At 32.1% G+C, this 12,684-nt stretch overlaps 1 protein-coding gene across 1 annotated transcript; it reads left to right on the top strand.

Moving 5' to 3' along the window:
- Positions 1–94: 94 nt before the first annotated feature.
- On the top strand, positions 95–10,111 carry spn-A (RAD51 recombinase homolog spn-A). Its single transcript, XM_074143087.1, has 7 exons — positions 95–318; positions 3,453–3,590; positions 4,671–4,880; positions 5,321–5,529; positions 5,611–5,740; positions 6,709–6,830; positions 8,563–10,111. The coding sequence occupies exons 1-7, from the start codon at positions 238–240 to the stop codon at positions 8,684–8,686; spliced, it is 1,014 nt and encodes a 337-aa protein (XP_073999188.1). The 5' UTR covers positions 95–237; the 3' UTR covers positions 8,687–10,111.
- Positions 10,112–12,684: the final 2,573 nt, after the last annotated feature.

Below are 12,684 nucleotides of genomic sequence, written 5' to 3'. Positions count from 1 at the left end.
TTTATTAAACATTTTTTCAATTCTGTTTAATGATTTATAGAAAATGTATTATAAATTTATTTATTATTATTATTAGTTAAAGGAGAGACTGGTAAAACAGTCCAAGAAGGTAACCAGTTTAAGCGGGATATTTCAAGCAAGACATTTGAATTGTGCCTAAGCGAATTAGATCATCGGACTCATTAATTTATCTGTAATTGTTCATAATTTCTGTTATAGATTTATCAATTACCAAATATGTCTTTATCTTTAGAAGCTCCAACTCAACTTGTTGAAGAAGATGAAGAAAGCAGTTATCATCCTATTGCAAAGCTACAGGTACACGGAGTTTTTATGTTTATTTCTCAGCCACTATTACTGTTGGAAATTTCATGTTTTTGTATTGTGTAATGTTTCACATTACCCAATATTTTTTGAGCGATTCATCTAATATACTAAGTCTTTTTTGCCTGTATATGTTGTTTCTTAAATTTATCGTTAGCTTCACGGTAAGCCATTTTAACAATAGAAGAATTGGTCTTACGAAATAAATTTAACAATTTAAATGCTCTCATTCTAGACTGCAAACACTGATTATCAAACCAAGGCTTATGCCGAATTATTTTAATTTCAGTTTTAGGGCCCTGTAATAAAATTCCGGTAAATCTTTACAATAGCCCACGGAGGTGTGGCCTAATATCGAAGTGATTCTAATTCGCTGTTACCATATAACCCGCCAAATTCAAATGTAAATATAAAAATATTTCTTTATTTTATATTTACATTTAAATCTGGCGGGTTATATGGTAACGCGAATCAGAATCACTTCGAATTATTAATTCAAGATTGAAAATTTTATTTAAAAAAATTTTCGTGGGGGGCCACACCCCCTTTTTGTGGGGGCTTTTCCCCCACGCCCCCTGATCTATTTTTTTATTTTTATGGGGGGCTTCGCCCTCCACACCCCCCTCACTACCCAACTAATCCACACTCAACTCTAATTTGCAATTCAGACACATGAAAAACAAAAGAAAAGAAGCCAACCTTATTCAATGCAATCCCTATCCTTCTGTTAGTACACTTTATTTACTCCCTTAAATAATGCTCTCATTTGATTGCCCATGGAAGAATTACTCCTTTTCATACTTAACACACTTCGGACCTACATATCTATTACTAATGAAACCAACACTCATTCAAAATTTTGAAACTTTCATCTCTCCATCTTCACTCAGACTACATTCATGCTTTAAATAAAAGAAAAACTGTAGATTTTAAACGTTCATGTTTTATGAATTTAAAAAAAAAACGCACCTAAAGTTACACACTGGTCACTGGCGGGAACTGATAATACGTTGGAAAGGAAGCAGTTACTAAGTGTGAGTGTACTGCGCATGCTCACTAAAAATAAATAGGCAAGAAATTCAAAAAAATTATATACAGCACATTAGCGGGAAGTTGAGAAATTTAAAAAGAATATATTGAACATTGGCGGGAAGTAGTTTAAAAAGTCAACGGTAACTGTGCTGTACTGCGCATGCGTTTAAAATAATTAGGCCACACCTCCGTGGGCTATTGTAAAGATCAACCAAAATTCCTAATAAGACCGGTTAGTTAATTAACACTTTCTTGAGCGTCTCTAGGAAGAGCATCGATATTTGTTGTAGGGCTTGTCAGCGTTTTGCTATAAACGTTTGCCACCCCCCAAAATCTAGGCAACAAGTGCAACTTGTAGGTTTCATCTTTAGATATGTCAGTAGCGACACCACCCCTTCTAGTTATGAACGTTTACTCTGCCTCTGAATCTCTAGGAAATCTTCTATATAAAAGCAACAAGCCTAAACCATCACACAATTCTAAAACATCAAGTCCATTTCCATTTAAGACTAAACCTTTTGACTTCCTAACACGACCACAAGTAGGGTTATTAATAAAAAAAACTCGTCAGGAAGTGTTTGCCTTTTTGGGATTCGCGCATTAAAATCCCTCATTAACATAAACTTTGTGTCAGATAAATTATCTAAAAAATACGGTAAACTAGCATATTCTTCACTCCAAGAAACACAGTTCAAGTAAAAAGGAATTATTGCAAGATTTAAATCTGAACTTTTAACAAAAATTACTATTCTGTTGTATGCATATGAATAGGAAACCAAATTAGAAGCAATATTCAATTTAATGCCCACTAGAGCGCAACCACTCGCTCTCCCTTGGTTAAATAATTTTTTTTTTTTGCATGTACCCACTTCAATTTATAGTCAGAAAAAAACTGTTTAATAATAATTAATATTATCTCCTAACACAAATGTTTTCAGCAAAATAAAAATATATGATTTTACAAAATTAAAAAGTAATTTATCTATTTTACCCTTTAAACCGGAAATGTTATAAGACAAAATATTTGTTTAAGCATTAGCTAATGAACTATTACGAGGTTAAGAAGTTTAAACGTTAGCGTGAGTATGTTGAGTCATTGCGTTGATGGCTTGGTATAGTCGTTGGGTGAGAAGTCACGAAAACTTAACTAGTCCATTTTAATGCCTATCTTTCAACTCTGCTAACTTGCGTCCGTAACTGTTTAGTAAAACTTCGTAGACATCTTAAAAGTTAGATTTTCTTCTAAGTATCACTTAAGTTTAAAGTATGGTCCTGTTAGCAACGTGGATAAAATGAGTTGCTGAAAATCGCTTGACGAAAATGTGAAGCTATTGAACACTTTTTTTAGCATTCGTGAACCGTCTACTTAGAATAAGACTGATCACTTTTGCGGTTCACATTCTATTTATTAGGGGTTCTCTGACTTCATGTTTACCTCGAAAAGTTTAATTTTGAACAAGATAAAGCTGACTAAAGCTAACCATTCTAATATACAGGGTGATCCATTTCAAAACACACTAAAGCTAATAACTTTTTTACAGTAATGTAATGGTTGTGGGACAATCAGGATGAATTTGTTTTATCATCAAATAAAAGTAACCATCACTTCATGATGTACCTCGTATAGGTTGTTCTATTGGTCAAGAGCGTGGCTTTGTAAGTGAGAGATCTCCATTTCGAATCCCGAGTATGACTACTTTTTATTTAAAAAAAAGTATCGTTATGTATTCAGTATTATTATGTATGATTACATACGCGGTATTCGAACTAGGGATCTCCCACTTACAAAGCTATGCTCTTGACCACTAGACCAACACCCAATCCGTTTTTTGGCTGTAACTCCGCCAAAAATGAAGTTACAGCATCGGGGGTGAAAAATTTGAAAACTAGACCTAAAAAAAACATAGTTTACTTCATGGGGTTTTCCCGATTTCGACTTTCATAAAAAGTTATTAGCGATTGGAGCGTTTTTAATGGATCACCCTGATATTATGAGTTGTATATTCAATAATGGCAGTTGGTAAGAACCAAGAAGACGTTAAGCCCCAGCTCAAAAAAGGCTAAAATAGTTTTTTGTTTTTATTTTTTTACTTTAGACGGGAGGAATCGGTGCTGCAGATATTAAAAAATTGGCAGAAGCTGGATATTATACGGTTGAGTCTATAGCATACGCACCTAAGAAGCATTTACTGTGTATAAAAGGAATTAGTGAGGCTAAAGCTGACAAAATTATGGTAAGTAATAGACTGCTGTCCTAACGACCAGATAACAGGGAGAGATTGAATTTAAAATAAGCTTTCCTTAGGCTAAACCAGTCAAATCAGCTTTCCAGTGATCTCCAGGATTCATTTTACAGTCTATTTGTCCATGACAGAGAGGCTAGCTACATCTGTCAAATTGCCTGGATAGAGAAACCTAGTAGGAGGATTTCTTTGTACATAAGATACTTTTATAAGTAAAAGTTCTCCACGGTTTAGGTTCAAAAGATTCTTTATTTTGTTGAAATTAAAAAACTATTACATCTTCTTTCCTCCAACATTAATTTTAGATTTACATTTTCAAGTTTGTTATTTATAAATTTATTATTATTTTTTAAAATTTTTTATTAAGTTATAAAATTTTATGTAGTTTCTATCAAGTAAATATCAGTCTGTCAAGTTTTCAGTGTTTTGAAATTCTTGTACGTTTGAGTTTAAACTAAATTCAGCTTTTTTAATTTTTTTTTACTTGATTTTGCGTTTTACTGTATCTAAAGTGTCAATTTTTTTCGTTTAGGTTTTCATTCTCTCGTTTAAAAACTTGAACACTTGACCTTTTAATTTCAACTATAAATTCACCAATATAATTTTTATGAATTCTAATAACTCTTCATTAGACTTTTTTTGATTTTTTTTAGCATGACAATGACTTTTTTAATTTTCTTCAATTCAATGATCTTTAATTATGTCAGGCGTAATTGCTGCGAGTATTTTAGATCTCGAGCTAATTTTTTCTTAAATTATTGCTATTTATAAGCAATTATTCAATGAACAATAATGTTTATTAAACATAGTGAACATGTAAACATTTTTCAAAAATTACAATGAAGACACTTAATGCTAATGCACTGAACCAGAGATCCGCAGAGATTCACCCTATCTTAATTTAATTATATTTTAGGTATGCACGATTTATTTTTGAGTAGTTTGATTATTCTTTTGTTGTTTATATTGTGCGAGCCGCACTCACCTTTAATTACCTGTTAATTATACCATGCAATTTTTAAATAATTTAATATTTCATTTATTGAGAGTAAAATTATGTTTTTCTTTCAGAACGAAGCCTTAAAAATAGTGCCTATGGGGTTCACAACTGCTACAGCAGCTCATCAGAAAAGAGCAGAACTAGTACAGTTAACCACAGGATCTAGGGAGCTTGACAGACTATTAGGTGGTGGAATTGAAACTGGTTCAATTACAGAGATTTTCGGTGAATTTCGTACTGGCAAAACTCAACTTTGTCATACTCTAGCTGTCACTTGCCAGGTTAGAAAAATTACATAGATTTATTTCGTATATTTACTATATATTTTGTTTAAAATCTACATTTGCCTGTTTTCGTTACTTTGATACAGATACAGATAATTGATACGAAGATTGAAATTGAATGGCATTGTGATTCTTGTCTTACCTGGCGATGATAGTAAACACATGATTAGCGTATTTGTACTCATTGTTGTCCACTCGTATTCATCGATTCAGTCGCAATACTCACGTGGAAAACATTATGTATACTATGTATAAAATCACGCCATCGTATATAAAATAATAATATATGTGTAACAATACACATATTATCATTAATCAGTATATTATTATTATTAATATATATAAGTCGAAACACTTACCTTGAGATCTAAGGTAAGACTCAGTGAATCAGCCTGCTACTTTTATCAAAATTTTGTAAATATTGGCATTTCTTTCAGCTACCAATTGATAATGGCGGAGGTGAAGGAAAGTGTATTTATATAGACACCGAAGGCACATTCAGACCTGAGCGATTAGTTTCAATAGCAGAAAGGTATAAAATGTCAAGTGCTGATGTTCTAGACAATGTAGTATACGCAAGAGCTTATAATACCGACCATCAAACGCAACTGCTTGTATTAGCGGCAGCTATGATGACAGAATCAAGGTTTAGTATGGTATTCAAACAGTACATTCTAGTAATATTTTGACTTTTCAGTAAAATTAATATTTTTTCTTTCTATTTTAGGTACGCATTATTAGTTGTAGATAGTGCGATGGCATTATATCGCACTGACTATTCTGGGAGAGGTGAATTATCAGCTAGGCAAATGCATTTGGCAAGATTTCTTCGTATGCTTCTAAGGCTTGCTGATGAGGTAAAAAATAACAGCATAATAATATTTTCCGTGACTTGATTTTAAAAGCAAATCATTTTAAAGTGGCCGTGCTGAGATCTAAACTCTAAAATGACATTTTTGTATTCTTTTCAATTTCACTTACTACCTTTTTTATTTATAACATTATATGGGCAAGAGCCCATTTACAATGCAAAAAAAATGTTTTGTTTAACATACAAAATTAATATTTATAGAATATTTGTAAATAACATAATAAATTAATATTAAGAATAATCAGGGTAATAATAATATCTGCAGTATCAGTTATAAGCTTACGTTTAATAGTACCGTTTAATGGTATATGGAGAAGTAGAAGTCAGTTCATGAGGTAGAGAGTTTAAAATGATTCATCATTCTTGAAATATGCCGGAATATATTAACTAATTATATTGTGGTATTGTGGATTGGAAGTTAAGATACTATGAGTGGGATAAGAAGGTACATTAGGAGCATTTCAGAACAGTTTGTATTGTGAAGGAGTTTAAAAATATATCTGGGTTACATTTTTTCAAATTGCTGTCGTTTACAGGATAATAGTTGAGTTAATTGGAGGTTGCGCCTAACTAGCTGAGTACTGCAATCATCCCTAGAAAGGCCAAGTTTAATCTCACAAACTTAAGAAACTTGATATTAAACTTTGAGTTCTCATTGCTCTGATACAATTCTATTATTTTTATTTAAAACATTTTTCCTGAAAAATTATGCTATTACGACATTAAGTTTTGTTTAGGGGATTTCAGAGGCATAAGAGAAGTTCCATTCAAGTAGATAGTAGATCCATGTCTTAAAACTACAATCCTCGCCACTTAAATTTGTACGAATGCTGGGGCCATCTAAATCTTGAGTTAAAGTTCGAAGTTTGAAGACTATTTTTTCAATTAGAATAAACTGCAGCTTTAGAAAGACTGTTGTGTGAATTTCACTTCTATTTCATATTTGTCTTTCAGTTTGGCGTAGCAGTTGTGATAACCAATCAGGTTGTGGCACAGGTGGATGGAGCTGCTGTGTTCTGTGCGGACCCTAAGAAGCCCATTGGAGGCAACATAATGGCACATTCGTCTACTACAAGGTTTTTTAAAAATTTATTATTATTAATAAATAGTAATATTTGTTGGTGGTAGGTTATTTACACTTGTAATTTCAAGTGTAATACTCATATGAGTGTTAGTTATTGATACATTCATCCAAAGTAAATTTAATAAATCTACAATCTTTTCGGTTTTATGGTAAATAGTGAGTTATTAACGATGTTAGGCGTGCAGCCTGTAGGGCACTAAAACAAAAGGAAATGGCTAGTCTACTGTGAAAAATTCAAGCAACAAATTCCTTCAAAAATTAAAAAAAAAAAAAAAAAAAAACCGAGTCACAATTAAATATTATGAGGCAAAAAATTCTCAAATATTGTATGAAGAAATCCGAAAGTTTGAGAGGGTTAGGTAGGAACATTTATTAGCTCAGAGTTCTTTTTGTAAAGAGAACCAGAAAAAAGTACTTCATTTGGAAAGTTCTTATATATGTTATTTAATTTCTATCATGGTCCTAAAGAAAAATGTGATAGAATTATAGAAATATTAATTAGTTAAAATTGAACCAAATTAGGTAATTTTTAAACGTTCAGTTGTTAGTTTTAAGGGGGAAAAAGTACCTTACTCTACTAAATAAGTAAAAGTATTGTAATCGTGCAAATTTTTGATTTTGAGTTTACACCGAAAATATCCATTTTGAGGTCCTCCGAGTGCGAAATAACTTAATTATTTGGACATAATTTACGTATCAACTGTTATCACTCTGAGAGCAGAGAACTTCTGAGCTTCAGAGCTTGGTACATAAAATTGTAACTTTCATTAATTTGGTTCACATGATTTATGTTTACCAACTTGACAAACTTATCATTTATAAAACCATTTGAAGATTGATACGAGTCAAGAAAATGATTTCTAATGGGTAAAAGTGAGATAAATTCAAAAAGAAAATGAAAAACTGAATCAGGAGAAAAAGAATTACAAATATGGCAAAGATTGTTTTCGTCAAATTCATAATAGGTGTCTTTAACATAGAACTACTACTCTCTCTTTTTTAATATTTACTTTCCAATTCAAATAAGTTTTTGTTAATCCGAGACTAGCTAAAGACATAAACAGTTGTATCTAGTATTGAGTATGCAATCAATATCCCCACTGATACATTTATTTTTATATTTATTTTATGAGTTTGTGAAATTCGTTCCTCAGTACAGCAGCACTTGACAGTGAAAAAGATCCAACGAACCCACAGAGATAAATATATTTTTCAAATTGAGAACCATTGAGAACCAGTTGTTATCCTTTCTAGAAAAAGAATAATCTAAGTTAAAGAGAGCGTTACAATTTAAATTTATTCATAGAGGCTTGATATTCTGCATAGAAATGATACTAATTGTCGAAATGTTGTAGTGTGCGACAATGTACGCAGTGGCCGGAGAAAATATGTAATTCAATTCGCCGCATATTTCAGGACCTTTTTACAACTGAAAAATCAATTTTTTTAGTTAATTTGACATATACAAAACTGAGGTTACTTTCTTCTGTTCCGTAAGAATTAATATTTCTTTAACACTAATTATATCGTCAATTTTAAAATAGAATCAACTTCGAAGACGATGAATTGTTTTTTAATTTAGCAAGTACTTTTCGTTTTTTCTTATAGTAATGAGAATGATTGAGCTGTATGAGTGCATATATATATTAAGGGATTATATGGAAAAAATATCTCACCTTTTGCTTCTTTATTTATTAAATGAACTTTTTTTTTTTGTATGTAAGGTTGTACCTGAGAAAAGGTCGTGGTGATACAAGAATTTGTAAGATTTATGATTCTCCTTGTTTACCAGAGGCTGAAGCAATGTTCTCTATAAACACCGATGGAGTTGGTGACGCTAAAGAGTAATATTGTGTATAAATACATTTTTTTTTTTGTTAATGTAAGATTTATAATTCTTCATGTTAGCCAGAAGCTGAAGAAATGTTTTCTACAAACACTGATAGAATTGATGACGCTAAAGACAATATTGTGTATAAATATAATTTTTTTCGTATGAAAGATTTATGATTCTCCTTCTTTGCCAGATGCTGAATCAATGTTTTCTATAAACATTGGTAGGGTGATGCTATAGAGTCCATATTGTGTATTAATAATTTTTTTTTTTATTATTATAATTCAAAATTAACCAAAACAAACAAAAATCAATTTGATCTGACATTATTCTTTATCTAAATTTGTATTATATTATATTCCAGGGTAATATTGTGTTTTTGATGGAAAACTAATTTAATTTCGATTTATGACCTTTGATCAACCTTAAGTTGATTATGTTACAGAATTTTATAAGCTTATTATTTTTTATATTTTGTTATATATTTTTTATTGTCCATATTTTTCTTCCCCATTTGAGGAGGAGGAATTTTAGTGTAAAATCGAAAGATAGTTTATTATCTGCATGACCGTAAATTGAAATAATTTTCTGATATCAGAGTCAGGCAGGAAAAGCTAATGTTTGTGGAACGGCTATAAAATTTTGTTCAGGCCTAAGGCGGACACGGTTTGGTTGATCGACACCATAGCTCCTTTAATGTCAACGCAAGTGTTGAGCATGGTTTGTTTCTTTATTGAGAAGACGTATTTAATTATTTCAAAAAGCGAATAAGTTTCTCATTTCACGAAGAATTCCTTTTTTTACTATCTATTTTCTTTCGGATTTCAATGTCATACATCTTTTAATGCCTGTTATCCATTTGCGTCTTTACGAGAAATCCTTCTAAATGCCTTCCCTTCCATTCTGAAAGTATTTTATCTTTGCAATACATTCTTCACTTCATTTTGGCCAAGAGGTTCCTTAAAATATTAGGTATATTGATTTTGCCCTTTGCTAAATATGACGCCTCTGAACCAAGACCAGAAGATGAGAGATTGTAAAATGAAAGCGCAACAAAAATGAAGAAATGAAAGCTGTAGAACAGATGCTTTCTGGCATAATTTATAAAACGACATCATAATGCACACCATGCTTATCGTCGTTTCTGGAATTCTTACTAATGGATGAATCAACCAAACCTTTTGTGACCTTAGCCTTCTGTTAAATTTTTTACTCGGCACAAACGAAAAAATCTTGAAGCCTTACCACCTGGGTACGGTGATTTTTGTTTTTTAAACATTTATCTAAAGTACAGTTATGAGTGTTCGCTACTTATTAGTTTCTAAAAAAAGTCACTTAGCTTAATGTTTTTATATATATTTGAATAAATTTCCTTCGAATGGTGACGCACTTTATTTTTGTAAAATATATTTATTAAAAAAATAAACAGTTCCTTTTTAGCCTGCTTTATTCATTCAGCCACCTTTGATTATTCAAGTATCTCTGGTTTAGCACGAATGTTTTTTCTAAATCTAACCGGTTACAGAGTTTCATCTATCATCAAAAGTTGATTCATTAGTTTGATGTTGAGGACTTTACTTCGACTGTGTTTCTGTCACAAAATGCACTTGCTTAAGTAATTGAAAATATATCACCATTTGAATACGGGTTAAATAATAAGAGATCATTTACTTGACTTACTCCAGGAAGTTTGGTGTACGGCAGAAACATAGTTGAAATCTAATTCTCTGCGCCAAACTGATGAGTCATCCTCTGATAAATAAAAACACTGAAACTGTCAGAAGTAGGAATAACGACTGTTAAAGTCGGTAATTTTATTCAGCATTGCCAAACCCAAATAAATTTTAGGGTATGTGATGGGTAGCCTGAATCCGCTTACCTAAACTATTTATCGGTGATATTTTCATTATTTAGTGTAAGATTCGCCGCGCGATTACTTGTCCGCTATCAGTCCTCAAACCAATATGAGTATTTGTGACTAAAGCCGCTAAGGACAATAACTACAACTGGCAGGATTGTCTGGCCTTCGCCAAACAACTAGCCACTCTTGTCAGGGGTCAAACAACAAAATTACAAACACTTTTTATTTAGAAACTGGCTAGTATACATAAGAGCAAAAATCTACTTAGAGAGCCCCGCTTGGAGGCTTCCTTGCGCTTGCTCTGTCTTTGTAACCAGAAACCCATCGCCTCTATCCTTAAGCTTAATCACATAGAAAGACAAGATCCCACATAGCACAGAATACCTGCAATACCAAGGATTCGAATGCGAGCACTCGATCCGTCTTAACACTTTCCGAGCTAACGAAGATTGGGCCAGGCAGTACTCACCAAGCTGTGCCCTGCCAGGTTGTATGGATTGAAAAAAATAGACATCGAAGAGATTTTTACAGAAGGTTAAGCCTAAGAACTTCCTCGAGTTTATTTAGTACAGTACGTGTGATTCAAAGAACATAGTAGCGCAGATTCCCGGACATGCACCTGAGGCTTGTTACTTGTTCGGTAGACGCAGTGTTAACTGTGTAAGACTGAGGAGTCCATAGAGTCTGTAGACCGTTACCTCGGGAAATGCCAGAAAAGTCTGACATTCAGGTCTTCTTTATAAACAAATAAAAAATATTCTTTTCTAAAGCTAGCTTATTATTTATTTTTAATTAATTAATAGGTACTTCTGTGTGAGAGAAAGGAGCGTAATATCTTGTATAAAAACAAATTATTGTCCCACCTTAATATGTTTCAAACCGTACGCTACATACCAACCTTAACATTCCTATTAGTCGACACAAAACAAAATACAAAAGTTCAAGAAACATTAAAACGAACATTAGGTGCTAGTTTTTACCATAGAGGTCTTTTTTGTCATGTAGGGGAGCTCAAACCAATACACCCAGCCAAATTTTATCAAAATCAGATGAAGATTTACATAGTTATTAATAATAGTTTATGCGGTGGCATTACATACGTAGGGTAAACCCCTCCTCCAAAAGTATGTATGCGTCGAGGCCCCCCTTAAGTGACATCTACATAAAATTTTGAATCGAATGATATTTCATTTATGAAAATCGGTTCACATGTCGATAATTTGAAACGATTGCAATACCTCCACTTAGTACGTATACGTACTACACCTGTAAGAGCAGGATGGCGCTTTGATGGCAACGTTTTTCTCGAAATCTATTAAATTTAAGTTGTTTCAAAAAAACTACTGTAATAAACGATGATATGCCCTTTATTTAAAAGAATATTTGGAGATTTTAATTTTTGTAGAAAAAAATTGTCAAAGTATGGTGTTTTTTAACATTACGCTTTTTCGTGCAGATTTTTACCCTTATGCAGTTTACCTCCCAGACAGTTTTAATCATTGTAATGTTTACGGTCAGTTCCTTACATTATATTCATTATAAATTTTATTTTTTTGAACATATTATTGAAAAAAATCTTAGTCTGTATTATCTTACGGCCATCCAACTCCATTTGGCTACATAAAACTCAGTTTGCTGTCTCGTTTCTTATATCCTGGCAGCTCTCGGCACGATTTGTCCAGCTGTTATCATTGAAGACCGACCCAGAAACACCAAGTTTTACTAGAAATCCGTCTATCTGAAAGACTACTAAAAGGCTGAAGCATTAAACAGAGAGGACTGGCACAAGCAGATTGAGAGGCAAGACGCCTCCCCTTTTAAATTAAAGGAACACGACACAAAGATGAAGTAGTTGTGTGAATATTGACAATAAAAAAAAACTCTTCAATTTTTACTAAATTAAAAGAAAAACCTTTTGGAATTCGCATGAAAAATGTTAATTGAAAGTATATTTGTTACAAGATACCAATCAAAACTGAACGAAAAAAATCATTTTTAACCTTACAATGCTAAAGATTTTTTAAATTTCGATTTTATTATAAAATCCTTAAGTATTTTTTAATAAATATCAACAAAAGAATATTCGCATAATAATCTCGATTTTAATTTAAAAATTATTGTTCAATCGATAAATCGATGATAAATAAGTTT

This window comes from Rhodnius prolixus, unplaced genomic scaffold, assembly GCF_049639745.1.
Source record: "Rhodnius prolixus isolate KJV_2025 unplaced genomic scaffold, Rpr scaffold_12, whole genome shotgun sequence".
Classification (NCBI taxonomy): Eukaryota; Metazoa; Arthropoda; class Insecta; order Hemiptera; family Reduviidae; genus Rhodnius; species Rhodnius prolixus.
This window is presented reverse-complemented; position numbering and strand designations above follow the sequence as displayed.

What these genes read in the sequence shown, in the direction of transcription:
- spn-A (XM_074143087.1), top strand. Translation starts at nt 238, where the DNA reads ATGTCTTTATCTTTAGAAGCTCCAACTCAACTTGTTGAAGAAGATGAA. An exon ending in CTAAAGCTGACAAAATTATG is followed by an intron (nt 3,591 to 4,670) that starts GTAAGTAATAGA and finishes TTTTTCTTTCAG; the next exon opens with AACGAAGCCTTAAAAATAGT. An exon ending in GCTATGATGACAGAATCAAG is followed by an intron (nt 5,530 to 5,610) that starts GTTTAGTATGGT and finishes TTTCTATTTTAG; the next exon opens with GTACGCATTATTAGTTGTAG.